This window comes from Chelonia mydas, chromosome 5 (assembly GCF_015237465.2).
Source record: "Chelonia mydas isolate rCheMyd1 chromosome 5, rCheMyd1.pri.v2, whole genome shotgun sequence".
Lineage (NCBI taxonomy): Eukaryota > Metazoa > Chordata > Testudines > Cheloniidae > Chelonia > Chelonia mydas.
This window is the reverse complement of record NC_051245.2, coordinates 95,403,709-95,428,562: the sequence shown is the minus strand read 5'-3', so window position 1 is coordinate 95,428,562 and position 24,854 is coordinate 95,403,709. Positions and strand designations below refer to the sequence as shown.

General features: G+C 41.4%; 1 protein-coding gene across 1 annotated transcript in view; it reads left to right on the top strand.

Annotated features, from left to right (window-relative positions):
- Positions 1-18,162, top strand: part of TMC1 (transmembrane channel like 1) — a 77,994-nt gene extending 59,832 nt beyond the window's left edge. Inside the window, exons 12-20 of the mRNA XM_043546244.1 lie at positions 1,398-1,577; positions 2,305-2,457; positions 4,018-4,146; positions 8,703-8,770; positions 12,573-12,812; positions 14,557-14,682; positions 16,469-16,547; positions 16,655-16,778; positions 17,885-18,162. Of these exons, the coding sequence (XP_043402179.1) occupies positions 1,398-1,577; positions 2,305-2,457; positions 4,018-4,146; positions 8,703-8,770; positions 12,573-12,812; positions 14,557-14,682; positions 16,469-16,547; positions 16,655-16,778; positions 17,885-18,162 (1,377 nt within the window). The remainder of the gene's footprint in view (positions 1-1,397; positions 1,578-2,304; positions 2,458-4,017; positions 4,147-8,702; positions 8,771-12,572; positions 12,813-14,556; positions 14,683-16,468; positions 16,548-16,654; positions 16,779-17,884) is intronic.
- The last annotated feature ends 6,692 nt before the right edge of the window (positions 18,163-24,854 follow it).

Here is a 24,854-nt window from a genome sequence, read left to right as displayed (position 1 = left end):
GTTCAGGATTTCTATCAAATGTAGCTATGCCAAATAGGTAAGCACCTAAGAACCATCATCTGTTAAATAAATAGCATACAGTGGTAAATAGATTTCGCCTTCAATTATAAAGCCAGAAACTGCAAGGGATGACAGCTACATACTTATTGTTTGTTCAGTTTTAACAAGTAAATGTGATTTCTTTATGCTAGAATTAGTTATTTAAATAGCGATAATTAAACACCTTTAATTAAACAGTTTTGAAATTCTATCATCATAAAAGCTCCAGCTATTCATAGAGTTTACATTGTGCTACAAGCCCCATACAGAATATGCTACTGGTTGTCTATAAATATGAAAATCCAGTAATTAGCACTCATTAAAATAAAAAAATAGAAAAGCAGCAAATAGAAATGCCATTTATTTCTTATTTCTCATTGATGAAACTCTACGAGACACCAATGCTCTGTAGCTGCAAATGCCAGAGGGTAATTTTTCTTGCCTGCATAGTCCCTTTCTGGTGTCACATTACGTGTGAAAACAGAAGTGTAACCTCAACTTTCTACCCTTTGTTATTAGGATGTTGTAAATTTATTATATTTTGTTTAAGTTTTGGAAAGGTAGGTACAGAAGAGGTTAAATTTCAGGGAATTCCCAAGATATGTGGGAAAAACCAAACAAAAGAACAAAAATCTACTTCACCTACACTCCAGCAACCAACTCCTTATGAGTCCAAATGGAATTAGATTCAGTTTGTGGAATGTATAATCCATACCGAGTTTCAAAATTATTAGCAGATAGCTTTATGCTCTAGGACCATTCAACACAATACACTTCCATACAGTTATATAGATAAGTTAATACAGTTACAGAATGCTAATCACAAAAGGTAGAAAGGAGAGGACAGACTGGATTTGCATCTGCAATGTGGACAATCAATTACAGATAATTTAAGGGCTATATAAAGGCCCAGATACTGAGTTAGTGGTGCATTGTTCTAAAAATACCTCATTTTGTTTAAACCCAGATCCCTTTGGCAATCTATTCACCTTAACACACAAGAGGGGTGGATGTAACATGAAAAATGATTGGAAATGGGAAAATCCCTCAGATCTGATACAGAATTAGGCCTGAAAATAGGTGCCATTTAGAATAAAGTAACTAATATTTTATTATCCCTTTCAGTGCTAGTGGTTAAAAAGAACTTTAAAAACAGATATTAAGAAAAGTTCCTCAATTATCCATTTACAGTAGATTACAGCTGATTTTTCCCCACTTCCATCCCCCATATAAACATCTTATGTGAACTCCCACAATAAGTTTTGTTTATGCACTGGGTGAAATGCCAGCTAAAATGGCAGGGGAAGAGCAAAATCCCAGGACTCATCTCTAACTTTTTCTTGTGTGATTCTTTGCAGGTGAACATGGTCATGTCTCTCTTGGGAATGTTCTGTCCGACTTTATTTGATGTAATCAGTTCTCTGGAAAATTACCACCCTCGAATAGCTCTGAGATGGCAATTGGGGCGCATCTTTGCTCTCTTCTTGGGCAATCTATACACATTCATCATTGCCCTGATGGATGAGATCAATCTCAAGGCAAGCTAACCAGGAAGTCTTCCATCACCATTGAATGTGTTTTTTTAAAAACTTCTAATTGCTGAAGTCAAGGTTTCACAAGGTGGGACTGTGACCTACAGGGAGACCAAACAGGTGTTAAGAGGTTGTGACTGCAGCTGGGCAGGAATTTTTCAATAAAAAAAAGTTTTTTCATCAGAAAAATGCTGATTTGTTGAACCTGAAACTTATTGGAAAAAGAGTTGGTTTAAAAATTTCCTCAACTCAAAAAAAAAATTGAAAAAAAAATTCTGAAATTGTCAAAATATTTCATTTTGACATTTTCAGAACACGAATCTCTCATTTGAACTGACTTTATGTTAAGAACTAATTAAGCTAGTTATAGTCAAAAATTTAAAGAAATGGTCAAAATCAAAACAAAACATTTTGATTGATGCAAACCTAATTATTTTTCATTTTTATTTTGCAATTGTTTCCCCAAGATCTTTACTTTTCATCGTGATTCAGGATTTTTTTTTTTCAAAATCTCAAAGAAATTCACAGGATAGGTAACTTTTCCGCACCTCCCCACCACCAGCTCTAGCAGCGACCACTCCACCATGCCCAAGTTGTTCCCTTCCAGTTAAAGGGAGGGAACTTCTAGGGTGTTGGGAAGGTCTAGGAATGGGAAAGATTGAGAACCACTGAGTTAAGTTCACACAGCTGATCTGCTGTTTAGTAAAAACACATTTGGGATTTCTTTTTCCAGCTGGAAGAAGAGAAGATAGTGAAGTATAACATGACAATATGGGAAGCCAGCCTCTACAATGGTACGATATCAGAAAATGCCACTGCTCCTCCAATACAGGTGGATCCTGCAGACATCCCTAGAGGTCCATGTTGGGAAACAATGGTAGGGCAGGTAATGCAATTCATTTAGGATAATAGTGAATCTCTCAGAGGATTTTACATCAGCACCACTTTTTGTTTCTGTTGTCACCTGGCATTTCCCTAAAGTAGGAAAAGACCTGGGGATCGGGGGAAGACAGGGTCCCATGTCACTCTTTAGCTAATGGGCAGAGAAATGCTTATTCCTTTTTTGAATCCTCTGAGGCCCTCACTGTTCCCGTTGCCCTCACACATTGACTATAGCTTGTAATGGTGACTGGAAACATTTCTTTTCTCCTCTGTTTTTCTATCCTCTTGGCCTTCTCTCTGTCTTATACAGCATATTTAGCACTCATGAAAGGTGATGAATTTACCATGTGGAAGATGACTGGCACCATTCTGATTGGAATTCTGATCACCCAAGACCAATTTGTGACAGCAAAATTAGTGTGCCAAAAGATACAACATGTATAATTCAACAAGACAAGTCTTACAAAATCGTGAATAGCCATCACTGCGTTTAAGAAGTTATTTCTCCATATTTTATGGAACAGGTGCAATTGCTGCAATTTAAGACTGTGGGCAGTTTCAGGTAGCGCAGTTTAGTGATGGGTGTACCTAGCAGTTCTGTTTGATTCTGTTGAACATACATATTCATCTTCAGTATCCATGTTCTATGTGGCTTCTGTGATCTCCCCGCAGCCTGTTTTCCTCCTTTTGACCAAGTCTTATCCTCTCTCTCTTAACTTCCACCTTTTTCCTCTCTCTGAGACCAAATCCTCCATTGAATCCTAGCTTTTGATGCTCCAGTCACACTGCCAATTTCCCCATCTGGAGATCAGGATCTTCACTGGGAAATCTTACAGTCCTTTCAAAAAGCCCAGTGGAGATGTCACCAGTTGGGGGCAGCTAGCCTGGAAGATACTAACAGTTTAGCAGACTCTCTGCTGGACGCACTGGTGCAGAATTACAAGCTGTGGAACTCAATCTGTTGTGTGCCTCAGAGGAACAAAGGTTTTAATTCAGCAGCGCTTGAGACCAATCAGTGACAGTGACTGACTTTCTGGAAACCACAATAATAGGACCCAAAATTGAGGGAAGAGTAGGTCTGGGGTGAGGCCTGATAAGTGGTGAAGCATCTACTGGGGCCTCCCAGAGGGATGTGGGCAGGGAGCAACTTTTATGTTGAGATTTTTCATCTTCCTCCCTCTCCAACTCCTGTGGGAACTGGGGGGAGGAAAGAGAGGATGTTCCACCCTACATGTTTGAATGCTTAGTGTCAGGGGTGAAAAGGGGACTTAGGATATCATCTACGGGACTGGATTACACTCTGGCAGTCCCAGTTGGTAGTGGTCACTTAGCAGGCTGTTATTCACCATGTTACAGCAGTCCCAGCATGTTACAGCAGTACAGCTTTAACATGCTGGGGGCCAATTTGGCCCCTGGCAATCCCCAGGTATCAGTAGGGGTAGTAAAGGGACAGAAAGCTCCCCTCTCTTCTAAAATGTGCTGAACACATCTGGGGATGTCTCCCAGTATTATTTATTTATTACTAGCCTAAACTTTCTCTTAAAAGAAAACATTGCATCAACAGGAATTTGTGCGACTGACAATCTCTGACACTATGACAACATACATCACAATTATAATTGGGGATTTCCTGAGAGCTGTCTTTGTCAGGTTTTTCAATTACTGCTGGTGCTGGGACTTGGAGTATGGATTTGTAAGTATCTCTCTCTCTCTCTCTCTCTCTCTCTCTCAATTCCATTGTCAGATTATCACTTGACATGCTGGTAGTAATTTGTATTTTAATCTTGAGCATCCCAAGTTTAGGGAAGACAAGACCCATCATCTTCAAAATCCCTGAACAACATTAAATATTTTCTTTTCTCCTCTCCTTTTGTCTCTCTTGCTACTTTGCTTTGTTTATACACATTTCCATTTTAAAGGATCTAATCTATATCCTACTGAAGTCACTGGAGAGGCTTCTGTGAGCTGTAGATCAGGCTTTAAATGGTTTCTTTTATGACTAAGCCAGCCAGTGGGATGGGGGAAAAGCATCAAAGAACTGGTTTTAGATACTCTAGAAATTGTTTTAGCTGGAACACTGTTTTAACTAAGATTAATCATGATCATATAACATTCACCTGATTTAATCAGTGACTCAATTTGTTTGGTGACAGGTGTATTCGGAATATCTAGAATGAAAGCCTGTGGCTTCATTTAAGTCTTTTGTAAAATCCCATGGACTTCCATGGAGCAATGATTTCATCCTTAGTCTGTATAATGTTTTCTAAGGCCAGTTCTTTCCTGGTTTCACTATCCAACAATAGAAAGCATTCAGAATTGAACTTGATGTAAACTTAAGTCTATGTCTACACTAAAGACTTCTTCTGGCACAGCTATGTTTGTCGGGGCTGTGAACCCTGTCTGACTAGATATGCCTGCAAAAGCCCCTAGTGTAGATACAGTTATACCAACAAAACGGTGCTTTTACCAACATAGCTTGCTTTATTCAGGGAAGGGGTATACTGGTAAAGCATAGTTTTGCTGATATAAGCTGTGCCAACACTAGGAGTGCTTTTGCGGTTAGAGTATACAGGGATAGCTATACCGGTAAAGGACTCATAGTGTAGAAAAGTTTTAAGTGTAAACAGAGTTCCCTTACACAGTTAATTTCTTGGTATTTCTAATGCATCCATCCTGGTAATATTTAACACCAACACAGTAAATAGAATGCAGTGTGTAAAACTAATCTCCTTTTGTTTCTCATCCATCCCTCTCTCCTCGTATTATGCCATGAAAGTATGCATGGATTTATTATTACTTATATTAGGAGCTATCTTCAGGGGAAAAATGACACTGAGCCATTCAGTCGGGTTATTACTCAGGGACAGCTAGTGCAAGGTGATTAGGATGCTTGCCATTCTGGTTTCTGGTGGAAGAGTTCCATAGCTATGAGCCAGCCACTGAGAAAGTACTCTGTTGTGGCAAGTTTCAGTCTTAGCTCTGTTAACACCAACACCCCCCTGACAAATGGAGCTATTGTGGTTGGTCTCAAGAGAAAGGCAGTTCCTGAGATAACCAGGTACAGTCTCTGTAATGTCAAAGCCAGGCACATAAATGAAACTCAGTGTTGGACAGGGAGTCAGTGTGCCATGTGAAGCTCTGGAATGATGTACTCTCATTGCTCTGTGCTACTTAGTAGATGGGCTGCTGCATGTTGGACCAGCCGGAGCTTCGTCAGTCTTCAGATTTACCACAGCCATTGTGGTAAATGGCTTTACCACAGCCATTGAGCCCAGAGGTGAGGAACGCATGAATCATTGTGGCCAATCTTACATCGGACAGAAAGGGGCACAGCCTCCTCACTGGCCAACGGTAGCAACAGGCGTTTTGGGGTACTATGGCTATTAGGGGATTCAGGAGCACTGAAAAGTCCAGAATGACTCCAAGCCTTCATGCCACTCTAATAATTGGAGAGCAGATGCCGTCCATTCAGAGTGATGTTATAGATTTGGCCTGTTTCCCTCGTCCTACAAACTGCTCCTCTAATTTGCCCAGTGTTAAGAGCAGCCAGCTGCTCTTCATGTAGGTGCTTATCTCACTGAAGCCCTGGGAAAGGTGGAGGTGCCAGAGTTTGACGTGAAGGAGATATAGAACTGAGTATCATCTGCATATTGCTTGTACCAAAGGCCATGGGAGCACATGTACTATAAATCTTACTGCATGGATGATAATCACAGTCCCTGAACCAGAGTGGCAGAAACTCCTTTATTATTCTCTGCAGGGAATGTTGTTGGCTTTAGAAAAAAGATGAAAAAAAAATGCCAATTTGCTTCCTGGTGGTTTCTAAAGCCTGGCCAAATGCAAACAGTAAGAAATGTCACTTGTTAGATCATCATCATTACCCCAAAATATAATACTGTCCCGGATTCCTGGGAAAGATGTTACAGGTACTGTTTAAGAACAAGTGTCAATGAGGTGATTTAGGCTTAGGCCAAACTATGACTTTAAGCATGGGAATAATCTTACTAAAGTCAACGGGCTACTCACACTTAAAAATGGTGTGTGCTTCAGTACATTGCTGAATGGGCCCTCAACTTGAAACAAGTCCTGTTGCTCATTGTGCTCCACCTACTGCCCTGGAGCCATTGCTCCCGACTAAGAGATCATGCCTCTTGACCCAGCTACTTTGGGCATGCTCCTCCTCCCTCTTTCCCTGACTCATAAAAGATGTCATTTAGCCCTCAGAATAGTATAGACACTGCTTTACTCACTTGGATTTAAAGTATTAAACAGGCTGGTCTTAGTTTCTAGTTTTTATATTTGAAGCAGGAGATCTATTCAGCCATTTAGCTTTTCAGTTTCTCCAGTTAGTATTTCATACCACTGCCTAATTTTTGCTTCCCCATTGCTTTTAGCTACCTTCTTGTATGTTAAAAGAATAACAAATACATCAATAAAGCATAGGCTGGATGATCAAGAGCTCTAATTAAGTGTGGACTAAAAGAGCAATACCTTGTCTCATACCTTTTACACTTGAGCAGGCCTGCCATGCACAGCTACACTTTGACAGGATAGTCACACACTCTTGCTTGCGTGCCTGGGAATATGCATTGTCAGTGATCCTAGGGCAGTCAGCAAATGGGAGGCTCAGATAAAATGTTAATGAAAGCTGAATGGAATCTTTACTTGGGAGTAAGTGGATTCCTTATTTTTGTTATTGATTATTATTCACTAAGTGCCACTAATACATTTACTGGTTGATGAAGCTAAATGAACTAGCTATGGATAATACGAGGTCACATTTAAGAGATTTGCTCAGTTTACAAGTCAAAAGTGAAGGGTCCAGATTCACCGGTGCAATCTAGATACCTTGTGCTGCCCTAGTAATGTAAAGCAGCCAAAATCCAAGCCAATTAAGACAGGTTTATAGATGCTGTTGGAGCACACAAAGCAGCCAGAATTTACTAGTGAATCTGCCTCAGATTCTCCCACTACCAGCCCTGTTGACACGATTTAATTTGGGGGGAAAAAAATCAAGCTGTGTTCATTCTGCCTCTTCCATCGTCACTAGTAGTAAACTGAGAGTTTTGTTGATATTGTATGAAGTAAACTAAAATCCACTTTACTTATCCATAAAATAGTGAGAATTTGTATTGGCTGGCAGTATTCTTTTACTTTAGAGCAAAGGCTATATAAACAACATACATATCACAGTACTATATAGACATGTATATTTCATACAAAAAAGCTAAGTTAAGAGAACATAAAGGTTGCAAAGTCAAGTACACAGGTTATAGTATTTCCTAAGGTTGCCTGATCAACCTTTTCCAGAGAAACCTTCCCCTCGTTTCCCCTCTCCCCCAGTATATTCTGACTAGCTCTAACACACACATGCACACACACACTTACTTATACATAGATAAGTGCCCAAAGGTGACCATTTCTGGAATATTATGTCCAGTTCTGGAGTACACAATTCAAGAAGGTTGTTAATAAATTGGAAAGAGTTCAGAGAAGAGCCATGAGAATGATGAAAGGATTGGAAAACACACCCTCTAGCAATAGGCTTAAGGAGTGCAATCTATTTAGTTTATCAAAGAGAAAATTAATGGTGACTTGATCACAGTCTAATTGCTTACATGGTGGGAAAAGCTGATTATAGAGGACTCTTCAGTCTAACAGTCAAACAGATAAGAAGATCAATTGAAGCTAGACAAATTCAGGCCAGAAATAAGGTACACATTTTTAACAGTGAGGGTAATTAGCAAGTGTTAATTGGAACAATTTACCCAGGGTTGTGGTGGATTCTCCATTGCTGGACAGGATAGAATATATTTTCTAAAGAGATATCCTCTCATTTAAATAGGAATTAATTCAGGGAAATCCTACGGCCTATGTTATGCAAGAGGTCAGACTAGATGATCTCAGTTGTTCCTTCTGGACTTAGAATCTATGAATCATTGTTTTAAAAGTTCAAAGCATATCCAATAAGAATGGAACTCTTTGTACTTTCCAGTACTACCTTCACCTCTTCAAAGAGCTCAATAAGATTTATAATGAAATATTGCAGGCTGTACTGAAGGCAACACATTGGTCTTGACTCATATTCATTTGTTTCATGAATCATTGTTAATATGCAACAGAAGAGTCTTGAGAAGACATTGCCAATATGTTGTTGCTGTTGTAGATGACAGTTTTAATCTACTCCTCTGTGTCAGTTTAAAACATTATCTGCAAGCCTAATGGAAGCATTTGTGCCTTTTCTTTCAGCCTTCCTATTCAGAGTTTGATATAAGTGGAAATGTGCTGGGACTGATCTTTAACCAAGGCATGATCTGGTAGGTGTGGCAGAGAACATGTATGGTATTAACAGACTGTTGTATACTAGGTCAGCTTAGCCAGCAGGGCGTATGGATTTTTTCACGTTGCCTGTGAAATCAAGCATGAAACACAGAAATTCACATATTTGCCACTTCTGAAATGCTGGGCTTGATTCACCGCTGTATTACTCCAGTTTTATGCCACTGTAGCTCAATAGGTATCAAACTGGATACCTTGAAATCAGTGGAGTTAAATCAGCAAAGCATTAGGGTAACAGTGGTGAGTCAGTCCCAGGCTAAGGTTATGGGACCAGATTCAGCAATATACTCTGCTATCTTTTGCACTGCTCTGATGACACACAGCAGCTGTAAAGTTAGGTTTATAGCTGCTGTGCATTGTCGGAGCAGAGATAAATAAATACCTAAATAAATCTGCCAGTGTGAACTAATGGATCACTTAGTGGTAGTGCTCAGCTGTGCTATATGACAGACCTGAGTTTGAGACCCATTTCTGGTCTTCATGAACTGAGCTAGTAAGTGCTGGGACCACTGTGGGGCAGCATGCTAAGTCCTTTTGTGGAGTGATTTACATCACTCAGGAATGATCCCTCGCTCCATTATTGGGACCTATACTGACATATACTGCTGGGCATGCCTCTCAACCCTCACTTGTAAAGACAGGGACCGACTATGCTCTACAGTGCTTTTACTCTGATATAACTTAATTGGACTTCAGTCTCTATACGGGTGCAAGTGAGAGCAGCATTAGGCTCATAGGGCTCAAGTCTCTAGTGCATTAGGGGGAGTTAGTCTTCCTCTGGGTACCCAGACAGCAGCTGGGGATGTCCCCCTTTCCTGGCCACCAAGAGAACTGGAGCAGCCCCTGGTACTCACAGCGGAACTCATGTGTATCCAGCCTCCTGTGCATCTAATCTAGGCCTGGAGCAGCAGCCTCATGCTGCAGCCAGTCTGCTCATCACATACATCACAGAGAAACAGAAATATGGGCTTGTTGGTTAATCTGGCCCTAGGTACATTGAAAATCCACAGGGCCAGTGTCTACCTGGCACTCAAGGTTAAACAAACAAATTAGCTTGTAAAACAGCATATTGTTGTGTGATCATAAAGACAGCACCGACTGACACCCCAGTTGCTCATACTTAACATTTCTGCTGCACTCACTCCACTGTTCATCAAGACGATACAGCTGTAGTATAAAATGGACTCCCAAGTTTATGCACCATGAATGGCACTCTCATTCCACCACCCTAATTAGCACTTTTTGGGGGGCAGGGAAGATGGAAGGGGATTGAAAGTCAGCCTTTGGTTAGGAGAAGTTGGGAGGTTGGTTTCGGGATCAGACTGGGTTTCTTTTTGATTTCAGAACATTTCACGTTTAATACCTGATTCACATACAGATACTATACATTTCTATACTCTGTCACAATATACACTTTCTAATATAGCATGGTCCCCAGTGTGGGATCCACATGGACCTAGCAGTCCACCTGCCTGCTACATACTGAAGGAGCGAGACCATAACATGTTAGCTAATGTTGACTATATCAAGCAGTGAACTTGAGCGGTTATGTTTTTTAGTGATTTATCATTTATAATAAACATTTGATCATCTCAAGTGAAATTAAGAGAGACACTAAAAATTACAGCAATAAAATAATGAATAACTATTTTAGCAAAAATTTTAATAAAATATATAATTAGTTATTGTATATGTCTAGAATTATTTCGAGCTGCACATACATGTACTCACTTGAACTGTAGTGACAGGAGAGCTTTTGGTGTGGCTGTGTCTAGCCTGTATCTGGAGAGGATTTGAAAGGCCTGCGTGTGTGTAAATTTGCATGTGTATGCAGGGAGATTCATTTCTCTCTTTATAGAAAGGCTTCCTGTTCTGTAAAGTGAATGGAATGTAAACCTTCTCATGTGAATTTGCATATCAGTGAGCCATCTGCAAAATTTACTCTGCATTGCTTCAAATGTTGTACCTAAAAATGATGATAATGGGCACAAATTAGCTTGATCCTCAACTGACTGGAGTCAGTGAAAGTTTTGCAACTGATTTCAGTGAGAGTATGATCAGAGGCACAAGGTGTAGTATATGCCCTCAGCCAAGGACTAGCAGAGTCTGTATGGTCTCTTTCCATTAAGAACAGATGAAAAGAAGAAGGGGGTAAAATTACAATATAACAATAATACCTAGCTCTTATATAGCATTTTTCATCCACAGATCTCCAAGTGCACTCCATAAAGGGAAAGACCATTATCCCAATTTTAAACATGGGGAAACTGAGGCATAGAGAAGAGGTGTGACCTGCCCAAGGTCACTTGGTGGACCAATGGCAGAGCTGGAAATAGAATCAAATCTTCTGGGTCCCATCCACTTAGCCACACTGGTAAATAGGATTAGATCCTCAAATCAGAGGGGCAGGAAGAGTGAGCTCAGGCCAAAGAACATGAGTGCCCAGTGTTTTAAAGTCATAAACATGTAACTATAAACAACTAACAACATTTATCAGAATCATTTAGAATCAGGCACTAAATAACTGTGTCACATTTGCGTGCAACTACAAAGAGAGAGAGGTTTTAAATGAGTACAAGTATAAGATATTAAAGTCAGAAATAGTTACCGGAATAATAAAGATAAAATGCTTCCTAGTAGCCAAAACTTTACAAGCTTTATTTGGTTCAAGGTCAAATCCTTAATACATGTTCCCAGCTACTGGGCTGACCAAATTCTCAGGTCAGAATCTCTCCCCTAAAGTCAAAGGGATGGTTCCTTTGTGTTAGGTAAAAAAAGAGAGAGAACCTGCGGTGTTTTTGCCCCCCCACGTTTATAGTCCAATCACCCTTTGAAATGCATTTTCCTGAGGGTTACCCCTAGATGAAGTTCATTCCAGCTGTGAGGAAAGAGACATGGAGTAAAAGAGGTTCCTTGTTATTGTTTGCTAAAATACAGATCAATCTGTTGCTGTCTCCTTTGTTGCCAAAGAATGGCCACTTGACCAGTGATTGCTAATCAACTTTGATGATACCAGGCTAGATGCGTCAGTTTGTCCTATGTCTTTGTGAAACTGGTAAACACTTTGTAATAGTAATTTCAGTTTATGTTCATACCTCTTACTACACATTCCATAGGTACATTACACAAGAATATTAATGATCGGTATGTTATTAGTTTTTAAATGATACCCCACAAGGCATATTTTCCACAAAGATTATTACAATAATCTGTGAATACAGGAGTGCTCTCGGTCACACCATCGTAACAGAATAAGTGAAATAAATGTCAGCTCAGGAGACAGCAAAAATATTAATAGACAATAGCAAATTAAATTAAGACCATGCTGGATTATGATAAAACAAGATACTCATCAAGCCTGCAAGAGATTATGGGGTATAATGTTTGGGATTATCTGTTCTACAAATGAATGACAATCTATCTGAGTGGATTTGAAAACGAAAGAACCATTTAAAGAAGAAGAAAGTGAAAGGGGGAAATCAATAACAGTTTTCTGACTGGGTGCTTAAAATTCATTTGGAGAAAGAAAAGCGGGGGTGGGGGAAGTCTTGAGACTTGGAAAGAGTTGATTTAGAGTATTTTAGCCATATGCCATGAAGTCAATGGAAGAAACAGAGCCAAGACCAATAAAAAGAGTTAAACAAGTTTTCATAAGCTACAAAACGGAGTGCATTGTGTGTGGCTGCAAAACAAGAGGATAGGAAAGCCCAGGGTGGGTGAAGAGTTATGGTGTATCTAAGGCTGCAGAGTTTTACAGAGCACTTTCTTCTTTGTTTCTAGGATGGGTTCTTTTTATGCTCCATGCTTGCCAGCTATCAATGTGTTCCGTCTCCACACCTCGATGTATCTGCAATGCTGGGCTGTGATGTGCTGCAATGTCCCTCACGAGAGGGTCTTCAAAGCCTCTAGATCCAATAACTTCTACATGGCCATGCTGCTCTTTATTCTCTTCCTCTCTACTCTGCCTGCTGTGTACACTATTGTCTCTATCCCACCATCCTTTGACTGCGGCCCATTCAGGTCCTTCACATTTTATATCCATCTCTTTCTTAACAAATAGGTTATCTCATGGTATGACTACTGTACAGTGAATGGCATAACTAACACGAACTTCCTTACTAAGTGGTGGCACTTTATAAACTATGCTAATTTTACTTGTGCATAGGACCATAATCTCTGAAGATGAATTAAATGTGAGAGAAATGATTAACTATTTAAAAAGTATTCACTAACTGGTGAGACAGAAATTCTTTTTTTAAATAAAGTTTCTTACTAGCGTGATCAAGTCTGAAATTATATGTAAGGAATAGAGAACCATTCTGTTAGAGATACGTTCTCTACCTGCTTGAGATGATCTGTTAGAGTGTAGAATAGACTCATTGCTTGGGAGACAGAACATTTAGAATAGTACTGCAGAAAGGGATCTAGCAATAGCAGAGGGGAAGACTAGATGACAGAATAGGGCTTTTCCATCTCAAATTTCTGAGACTCTCTGCAGTACTTCAGGGAGTTAGATTCAGTAGCACTGTTATAATATATTTCTGGTGCTGTGAGTCATCCTCTGACATTCTCAGGAATGATGGAAAGAAAAGGTTGACAGCAATTATGTGTATAAATCCATGCATATTGAAATAAGAATAAACAGTATCCCAGATAACGTGGCCTACATTTTCAAAAGGGACTAGTGATTGTGAGCACCTCAATTTTCGGGTGGCCAGCTTGAAACACCTGAAAGGGAATTTTCAGAAGGTGCTGAACACCAACTCTTCACGAGTCTTTAAGGTGTCTCAGGTTAGGCATCCAGAATCACTAGTTGGTTTTGAAAAAGATGGCCTACATTCCCCTGCAGGTAGGTAGCAGCAGAAGGGGATACAGCTAAGAAGACATCTGCCCATCCAAGAACCAGCTGATCCCACACCCTATTCTTCACCCTGTGCATTGCAGAAGTGAAATACCAGGGGAGAAATCTTCAGCATCTCTGTTTGCCATTTAGTGTGACATATTACACTAGTAAGCAAGCAATAGTTAGACACGACGTTTAGATTTTAAAATGTTTGAGTCTTTGATATCTGCTTGCAAAAATGTGTTAATGGAGTAAAAGGAGAAGAGCAGTAAAATGGAGATCTGGTTTCCAGTGAAGGGCTTGAAAAATTCATTAGTAAAGTGATCCCAGTGCATCTTCTAAAGGCACAGAAGTCTTGACGTCTTAGCTCTAAAAGTTCCTTTGGGTATAGGCAAATCATTCAGGAGATGTTCTTCCAGTAGTGTGTCACACTCACCATCACTATCTGGGAGAAATGCAAATCTGCTGAGACACGAAACTGGCTGGATTTCACAGAACTGATACAAAGCAGGTGATACTGATTGACAATTTTCATTTAGTAAATCAGATCATAGAAGACATAAAGGGTGACATCTGGGGACTGGTCTCTGTAACTGCAGTCCTGGACCATGTGTAATTCAGGATTAGATAAACTAGAACAGCTTCAGTAAGATTTCCTCTGCCCCGCTCCCCAAGGAATGAAGTTGCATGAACAAGTTACCACTGTTAACTTTTTCTGTGCTACTTTAATATGTTAACATGCATAAAAAGTAATGTTTTTCTTAAAATCGGTTCAGTAAAGAGCATTTAAATAATGTGAATGACAATAACTTATTGTTGGGCCCATCCCTGGTCTGATAACATCATGTTGTATGTTGATACACAATGCTACACTGGCATTGGCAGGGTTTATGATACAGGGTTAATTTTTGTTTTTAACAGTGGGAAAACCAGAATGTTTGAGGTCATTTCAGAAACCTTGGAGAATGACTTCCCTTCCTGGTTTGGAAAAGTATTTAGTTATGCTTCTAACCCTGGACTGATCCTGCCCTTCATATTGCTTATGGTGTAAGTACAGAATCTTAACTCAGATCAAAGCTTTCCTATGTGAATCTCTACCCAATTCCTTTCATGTCAAGCCTCCACCACCATAGTCCACTGGAAACACAGTCAAGTACAACACTGATTACTTTGTGCTGAGGGCCTTGAAGTATTCATGACCCTTTTTCTTGATCATAATTAATGTGTAGTTGCACAAAGGGCAGGCTTCCCAATCTCTCTCTCTTGTTCAATGGCTTAATTTTTGTTTTGTTTTGTTACCAAAACAACAAAAATAATTAAGAAGCAAAAAAACTATATGGGGTCCAAACCGCAGCAAATTTAATCAGTCTTTTAGGCAGAACTGCACATCATAAAACCTAGCATGTTTAGTAGGGAACTCTCAGAAGTGCTATTCCCCTGCTAAAGAGCTTTCTTTAAGCCTGTTTCTGGGCATCTTGGGTTTTAAATAAAGAGGCTTGAAAAGCAGCAGAACTACCATCATTTTACTAAACTAGGTGTGAGGTAAGAGTTGGGGGCATGTAGCAGAGAAGCCACATAGAGGGCTTCCAATCTAGATTCTTTGGCTAAAACCCCCGTGTAAGAGGTGTGCAGCAAGCCATGATTGCTACCTCCTTGTACTAGAAGTTCCCTGTCCAAAGTCAACTTTCTGAGGCTTTGGACTACGAATGGACATTTGTCCATAAATCAGTCCTGAATAAGAATAATAATCCTGATATCTTTAATCCCAAAGGACTTTACAAAGGATCACTTTATAGGATCACTTAGTACACACAAAAGTGCAGCTACCTCTTGGGTGAAATTCAGTCATGATTTAACAGACCACAGTTATACTGCCAAATATTTTAGAACAGGAAGTGAAAAACAGTAAGTGTAATAGAAACTGCAGAAGGAACTTACGCAGGCAGAATGAGATTTTGAGATGAAATTTGGCAAAGACTTGGTGACAATCATACTACATACAGAAAGACTCTCAATGAAGAATATGGGTAGCTCCCATTGATTTCAAGGAGAGCAACTCATATTTTGCATTAGGCGACTGTGGCCCAAAACAAAGGCAAAGACAATACAAGGCAAACCAGAGACAACAAAACAGGGAGAAGATTAATCACTTATTTCAACCAGGAGCATTACACACTGTTAATATCATTATAAAAACATCACATAGCTGGATATCCAGTTAGAGTTTTATTAGGTGAGAGTAGGGGGTGAAAAATGTGCTAATTTCTTACAGTTATTTAACAAAGAAAATTATGCCATGGAGTTGTGATTTTGTGATCTGGAAGATTATGATTTAGAACAAAAAATCAACTAGTTTTCCATGTTTTTGCTTTTTGTCTTTGCTGTCACTACAGCACTTGAATTTGCCTATTGTTGTGCAAGTTTAAAGGATTTTATAAACAACTTTTGGTCATTTGAAAAACATATTATACATCTTTTACAAGTCAATTTTGCAGAACACCCATGTTATGGAAGAACAGCTGGATGGAACTGCCTCCTTAACTACCGTAACTGAAAGGAGGGTTCTTAGATAGGGAAAGTGAATTTTTCAATTGGGTTGTTCTGGGATCTCAAGTAGAGATGTACTTTCTTTCTCCTGTGAAGAAGCACATGACTGAACTGTCAAAACGTTAATGTTAATAAGACAGGATAGTGGAATAAAAGCCACTCTTCATATTAACACACTATAGAGGATAAGGACAATCTATTTATTGTTATGTGGCTTTATTAAGAATTGTGTTAGATTTTATAATTGTTACCTAACAAAATATATTCTTTTTTCTTTAAAATTTAGATTGAGTATCTATTATCTCAATGCTACATCCAAATCCTACAAGGAAGCTAACTTGGATCTCAAAAAGAAGCTACAAAGTGTAAGGATGCCATAAAGAGGGTAGAACTGCTACTTTTTATTGTTGTGAAACAGTAGAGAAATGGTTTAAGTAATTAAAGTATGTTTCCCTCTCTCCCCTTTGACCAGCAAGCTGAGGAAAACAAAAAGAGAAACAAACAAAAAGCACAACAATCACGGGAGATGGAAGAAAACTCCCTTGAGGCTAAACCCAAGCAGCAAGGAAGCAAACAAGACTCTGCAGCAGATCAAGGTGCGACTGCTCTGAAGATCTCTGTACATTTGCTACCATCCCTCTACACTGTCTCAACTTCTTTACTTACTGTACAGTGACACCCTGAGAGGGACAGTCATGAAAATTAAACAGTGCAAATTAACCACAGTACAGAAGCTTGCAGTCACCAGGTTAATCTTTATGGCATTGGTCTTTCTCCTTCCCTTATAAGAAATATTAGTCTCATTCAGTAACAATCCAGAACCCTACAGTAGTAACAAACTGCAGGCTGTATTACTTTGGACTGTTAAGCCCCAATCCAGCAAAGCACTTAAGCAGCTTCTTAATGTTAGTGGGACTATTTGCACACTTAAAAACTAAGCATGTGCATAAGTATTTTGCTAGACTGAAGTTTTACTGCAGAATACTATAGTAATTTTTATATTGGAATATTGAGGGCCAGGTTGTGGCTTTTAAGTCCAGGCTCCTGCAAGGGGTGGTGGTGGTGGGGAACAGCAAGGCCATGATGTAGTAGGAATCCTCAGGAAGAATTCTGGCTCAGTCAGCCTAGGCATGGTCCCGGGCTGCATGTGGCAGCCCTACCTGCCTTAAAGAGGGTGTGGTGTGCTCTCCCCTCTGCACTCAGGCACTACTGTCCTCATTGTCCATGCCGCAAAACAAGCACACCGTTTGGCATGATTGGCAGCAGGAGAAGTCAGGGCTGGAATGTTAGGGAGGTTATAGGTCAGGAATGAGGCACATCAGCAGAGCTATGTGGGGAATTCCAAGCGCACCCTGCTGAAATTGGCCAGTTTTATAATGAAATTGCTGAGTTTTGCCATCTCTCTCACACTGCCCTCACTCCTCCAGTAGCCCTAGAAACTGCCTCCACTTACTTGGTTTTGCCTTCTGTAGGGGTGGGGGGGCGCTTCTACGTTCCTTACCTAAGGTCTTGGAGGATGGGAAGGGCTGACTGGAAAACTTCAGGGGAGAGCTGCTGGACCACTCCCCATAACCTCCCTCTAAGAGATGGGGTTGGCAGAGCCTGCTGGTGCTCCTACACTCTGCGGCTGACATGCCGCAGCACTGCTCTAACAGGTAATCTCTGTTCTATGGCTCAGTTTGGTTTTCTAAATACATTTTAGGTACCCAGAAAGGACGAGGTGACAAAGAGTCTAAGAAAAAGACCAGCCATCAACAGGAAGCAAGCCCCTCCCAGCAGCACGGCCCTGGCCCAAATGCTCATTATTCCTCGCATGGCAGAGGAGGAAGCCTTGCTCCGCCCCCACACATAGCTGTGACTCGACCACCAGTGCCAAGAGGATATGGCATGCCCGGCTACTCCCCCAGAAATCCACGCTTTGAAGGTTTTCCTGGAGGACACCCAAGAATGCCAAGGGGCACTCCTAACTATAGACAATAGTAAAAGTGAGCTACAGGATTAAATGGTACAATCCTGGCAAAAACAATGGCCCTGATCTAGCCAACAAACGAGATGTCCCATTGATTTCAATGCGACTCCTCCTGTGCATGAAGTTGCTCAGTGTGCCTAAGTATTTTCAGGATTGGGGGCTTCAGTACCAATATCTAACAGAAACCACTGCATTAGTCTTATTGTTAATTTGAATGTCTTGGAAGGATGTATGTTGTCACGAGTGTCAAAGTGTTTCTAAGTATATAAATATTTATGATGAGAATGAAAATGTTAGTTTATTCTTGCATAAGTTTCTCAGTGTGTTTCTGTAGCATCTCATTGTTACTTCATTTATTTTTAAAACCACAGGCAAATTGTCAATATAATGGTTTGGAAATCATATCTGAGTCAGTTTTACTTAAGCAGTGCACGCAGCTCGTGCTGGTCATTTACAGAGAAGTGAGATTCACCTGATTAGTTTAGACTGGAAATATATGGCTACCTTTCAATAGCCAAAGCATGACCTTTAAATACCCAGAGATACTGTGCAGCCTAGTGTTTGAAGTATGTGCTTCCCAGTTCAGAGGCATTATGCAGCTGAGCTTTTAATTTTATTAAAATCCCTATTTTTCCTGTAGGTACAGTAATAATTCTTACCATATGCAATATCATACAGCCACCTTTCCTGTTTTAATCTCTTTCGGACCCTTTAAAAACTCACAGTTCAAAGGTGATTCAAAACAACTCCACAAGGACTCCCGATTATTTAGTTCTCTGACACATACTGGCTCTCTAGGCCCCAAGCAGTTCAGTATCTCTCTCCTGATTAACCTGAAATAACACAAAACACAAACTCAGAGTCTTCATCCCAGCTGGCCTTTACAGGATCTCCTTTGCTTGGATGGAGTCCCTCACAGGCCTTCTACCCTGAAGGCCTTTCTCCCACTTACTCCTGCTTCTACAGCTGTTTTTTCCACTGCTAAATCAGGGACCTACAAACATCTGCTGGCTCCCTGGAGTTACAATTTCCCCAGCTCCCACTCTCTTAGAGCAACTCCTTGCTCTTTTTTTTAATCCTGGGAGTCACCTTATTCAGCCCAGATTCAGCTGACCCTCTAAGCAGGGATGACTTAGCCCTAAACATTTCAGCCCATGGGGCAAGCTGCCCAGTTACATCATTTTTTTAAAAAGCATTTCATATGCAAAAAGAAACCACATAGCCCTGTCCTTCAGTAACCGCCTCCAAAATGCTTTCCAAGGTTGGGGTGCTTTACATGGGGGTCTTAGGGACAAGTAATGGGCACTTGCTATTACTGCTTAATTATTATTATTTATTTGTCTGGGGCTCCCAGATACTACCACAAGACATGGACCAGGACCCCATTTTGATAGGTGCTATCCAAACACAGAACAAACAGGTAGTCACTGCCCAAGTATTTACATACACCTGTTTGGCAGTAGTTACACAGCTTTACCGCATTGGCCAGAATTTGACCCACGATATCTATAAAAAAAAATGTAAAAAAGGTTAGTCAATGCAGCTCTGTTTTGTAGTGTAGAAGGAATGTTAACCAGGTTTCATAAGGCAAAGTCTGGGACAAATCTGTGACATCATGAAACAATTTAGGCTACCCTTAATTATGGTGTAACTAGATCAGGAAGTCAGACTAGATGATCATAATGGTACCTTCTGGCCTCGAAATCTGTGAGCCGTGCCCCCTTGACCCAGGGCTGAATTTGTTCTGGAATATTGAAACCAAGGGCCAGGTCCTCAGCTGGTGTAATTCAGCATAACTCCATTGACTTCAACAGCCATTGGATGGCCCTCATACCATAGGCGAATAGTGACCTTAGAGGTGAAAGTCTGTATCATAATTATCAACCCCTTTAGCCAGCCAAACCCTTTGTCTTCCTACTTTGGGTTTCCCTCACCTGCCTACAAACTGGCTCCTTTCCCCCCTCATGAAGACTGAGGTGTTGGAATGAACACTGTATCTGTGCCTTTGTATTGCTGTACTCATGCAGTTCTGGATTAGCATTCTGTGAATAATTTAAGGAAAAATGTAATGAAGTTCAATTATGGCTGACACTCAGATTTCCTAATTCATCTGAGTAAATCTCCTTTGATGGGTTTTTCTATGGGAGTGATTATTATTGTGGAAGAAAGGGTGGTCCAGGAGCTAACCTGGGACTCAGAAGACCCAGTTGCAATTCCCTCTTTCCCCACAGACATTCTGGATGACCTTGGACAAGTCCTTTATTTTCTGTTCTTCAGTTTTCCCATAAACTAGTCACAACAGTCACAGTCCAGGGCTAGCTGCACCGCTGACCCCTCTCAAGTCTCCCAGAGAGCACCCGTCCAACTGACAGGCTTCTTGCCTTTACTGTCCTAGTGTGGAACCCTGCAATTCTCCTTCTCTCTGACCAGGTCCCTGGGCAACAGCACCATGTCCTAAGCATGATTATTAAGCAGGCCTGGCTGGATCCGGCTATGGGTGCTGGTGAAGGGGAGGGACACCAAAGGTCTTTGCCTCCCCCCATGCTTTAAATTTTTTTTTTAGTGGGGGGCATGCTCAGCTCTTTTTAGAACTTGAACTCAGCAGGGACACAACAAAGGGGGAGGGGCAGGGGGCCCAGTCCTCCTCTCCCACCCCCTTGGATCCTGACTGGCTTAACGGTGCTTAACGGTAGCTTAAGGTGGAGCCCTTCCCTGATGGAAGTGAGTGGTGTGGTGAGCTGGTGCACAGGGTTGAAACACCACTGAGATTTGGCTATGGTGGTCACTCACATGTTTGTGAAATTCCAGACATTCTGGCACTTCTGGGAACAGCACTTACTGTGTATGTGAGGTCACACCACATGGGGGACTCAATTTTCAAAACTGCCCTGCTCCGCCGCCATCAGCATGACCCTTGCATGAAAGGTTGCGGGGATGAGGCAGCATGCTCTTCAAAATGGCATTCTCTCATTTAATACCGGCCAAATGCATGTCCAGTTTTGTCCCAGTACTGGATGGGGGACAAGCCAGCCAAAAAGACCGGATGAGTGGCCTCACTAAATTTTGCCCATTTTGGTTGCTTCTCCTGCCATCACCCACACACACTTTTGCAGGCCTTCAGTGCCACTGGAGCTGGCTGCCTTGCAAGATACCACTTCTGGAGCATGACCAACAGCTACGACAGCAACACAGCCTTTTCAAAGCAAGATATTGTTTAATCACTACAACGCGAACAAAGAAGAACAAGAAAGAACATAGACTACATGGATATCTGTTTTACCTGAAGTTTAAATTGGCTTAGATTAACCTAGGCACCCCACCTCCGGGAAATTGGGAATCAGTTTGCTTTCAAATAGTCTCTGCTTCTCTCTTCCGCGTGCTTCAGAGGCTGAAGTTCTTTGCATTCTGCCTCCAACGCCAAGTTCTTTGTTCTAGTCTCCTACCCGGATTTTCCCCTCACTTGTGCCAAGACCAGGTGTTGAACTCAGCACGGTCAGAGTTAAACTTCGAAAGTGGATCACACCTGCATTGTCAGTTAAGTATCAGTGCATGGGGGCCACCTGAATTTATTGTCCAGAATACCTGAAGTCTAACCACTGTTTCAATTAACCACACATAATCATACAGCAAACGCCACAGTAACAGTAGTAGCCCCACTTAACAGGGATATTGGGTCAATAGGTACATGAAAGACTGAGATGCTTGGATACTAAGGTAATGACGCCCACAAGAATACCCATGATAGATAGTATTTCCTTAGGATACAGTAAGAAAGACGATCCTGAGTCTAAAGAACAATTTGGGATGTAACGTTCTATAAGAATGCAAGGCATTATTGTTTTTATCTGCTACTTCAGTTTGCTGGTGATGGACAAGAATGGGGTGTAGAGGTACCTAGTCCATCTGGCAGTAGTAGTGGGTTAATATTATTTCCTGGGCTGTAAGCCTGATCTCTGCTAACTGGACTGAAGGCTGTAAAAAGATCCCTGAGCAAACACATTTTAACTTTTCTATGAATATTTTATTTTCTCCAGCTATTTCTGTGGACCCCTCACCAGTGTTTATAGGTGCATTCCTTAGTCTAGTTAATGTCCACTGAATAGGAAAAAAATTCATGCATTTGCCAATAATATCTGTAACTATATTAAGAAACATACACTTTACAATGCTGCTACAGTGCTTCAGTGAAGACTCTATTAAGCCTATGGGAGAGCTTCTCCCATCAGCGTAGTTAATCCACCTCTGTAAGAGGCGGTAGCTATGTCTGCCGGAGAAGCCTTCCAGTTAACATAGTGCTGTCAACACTGGCAGTTAGGTCAGTATAACTGCATCGCTCAGGGATGTGGATTTTTCACATGTCTGAGCGAGGTAGTTATACCAATGTAAGTTTATAGTGTAGACCTAGCCATAGGGTCAGATTGTGAGCTGGCTTGCACAGCTACGGATGGGGAGGGATAGCTCAGTGGTTTGAGCATTGGCCTGCTAAACCCAGGGTTGTGAGTTCAATCCTTGAGGAGGCCATTTGGGATCTGGGGCAAAAATTGGGGATTGGTCCTGCTTTGAGCAGGGGGTTGGACTAGATGACCTCCTGAGGTCCCTTCCAACCCTTATATTCTATGATTCTATGCCCCAGTACCCATAATCCAGGTAGCAGGAGCAAGCCGTAACATGTAGGGGACGAGAGCAGCCTTTAGGAGAGCGTACATTCTGCATCCCATGTGAGTTGCAGGAGTGGATAGGGTGGGATGAGGTGTAGGCATGCCGCCCATAGTACACCGGCACTGAAGAACAGGGGTACTTTGCCCCAATGCAGCAGGGGGAAATTGCAGAGCAGACGGTAACTCTCAGAGTCATTGCTTCTTGGGCTGCTTCTGAGACCGCCTCTTGCTCAGGGCTGATGTCTAAGCCATGACTGAGCCCTCAGGTTTGTAAGGGAAAAACACTGATTCAGTGTCATGCTTCCACCGCAATAGCTTATGAGAAACATGAATATTAGGATTCATTGCTACACTATATACTAAATATCGGATGTTCCCTACAATATTCTGTTGTGTATAACTCAGGACTATTCTGCAGCTTAAGGCCCAGTCTGTGGGGTTTAAGCCACTTGCTGCGTTTTGGAGTCTGTGAAGGGGCTGCACCATGAGAGGGACACCGGAAGGAATTCTGGCTGCCTCAGAACTTCACTCGGAATCCAGAGCTGCCCATGTTGGAGCAGTAGCTCCACCTTCCTTTGAAAAGATGCAGCTTGTGCTCTCAACTGAGCCAACCCTGCTCTGCAGACCAGAGCAGAGAGATAGAGTCACCCTCCCTCTCCCTGATCCCCTTGGGGAGGTTAGTATCCCTCGTAGTCCAAGCCATGAGCCATTCCTCCATGCCCCAGTGAGTCTGTGCTCAGCCTCTGAATGCGCAACTGCACACCAGTACAAAGCCAGGCACAATATAGTCCTGAATAGTCAAAGTTTACCCCAAGAACCCATCTAAGCCTGATGTTAACCACAGCCAGCAGAACTGAGGCACTTCTTATGCAGGGAGTTTACATAAAGGGCTATTATATTCCCTGTTGCTAGCACTACACTCTCTGTAGTAAGCCCACAGATGCGATTCCGTGCAAGATGGGCTAGGGGAGGGGAGCTGACCGTAGCAGATGGGATTATTACAACCTATGTCCTCATCTAGCAGTTGCAGAGCAGCTCTGCCTGCACTCCACAGCTTGGGAGAAGGACTTCGTCCTCCTGGATCCCCATAGAACTCTGTGCCAAGTTCATTTACGTGGGCTTTGTGCAGGAGAGAGGATTTGGGCCATTTTAAATAACTCTCTAAATAAAAGAAAAGGAGAACTTGTGGCACCTTAGAGACTAACCAATTTATTTGAGCATAAGCTCTTGTGAGCTACAGCTCACTTCATCACGAAAGCTTATGCTCAAATAAATTGGTTAGTCTCTAAGGTGCCACAAGTTCTCCTTTTTTTTTTGTGGATACAGACTAACACGGCTGCTACTCTGAAACCTCTCTAAATAAACGTATTCAGAGGGGTTGTTGGTAACTAATTAGGGACAGAATGGTTGAAATAATTAACAGGTGTGTGTGAAACCCATGTCAGTGTCCAGGGACAGCGTTGTTCCTTTCCTTAATCAGTGTGTACAGAGTGGAAGCCACAATTTGCAGATCCTATTGGAGGAGGGTGAGTGGAAAGCTCTCCTCAGAGTTGTGGCTCCATCATCCTTGCAGAATGATGTTTTACTGAGACATGTTTGCTTGCATTTATGTTATGAGAGAGGATTTTTAGGTGAATGTCAACAACAGAGAAATATTTGGCATTTAACAGCAAGAGTTCAGTGTAGTAATAAAGGTCAGCCAGCCATTAGTCTGGAGAACAGCTGTATATAGCGACCCATATATAAACAGTCTGCACCCTTCTTGCCCTGAAAATCTGAAAAACAAAGCTCAGATACTGCAGAATTTCCTCCCATGTAGTTGAAATGGAGATCAATGGAGACCTGCAGCATCTCAGAATAGGACAGTGATAGAACGTGGTGGATTAATATCTCCTTTAAGTATTGCACACACAAATGTGCCATATCAGAGGTTTTCTTTTGCTCCTGGCTTCAGTTTTCTTTTTTTATGTATTCTTCACTGGGATCAGCTAAAACAGTTAACTTCTTAGGCAATTGTGATTTAAGAAGTGTCATTATTTCAATAG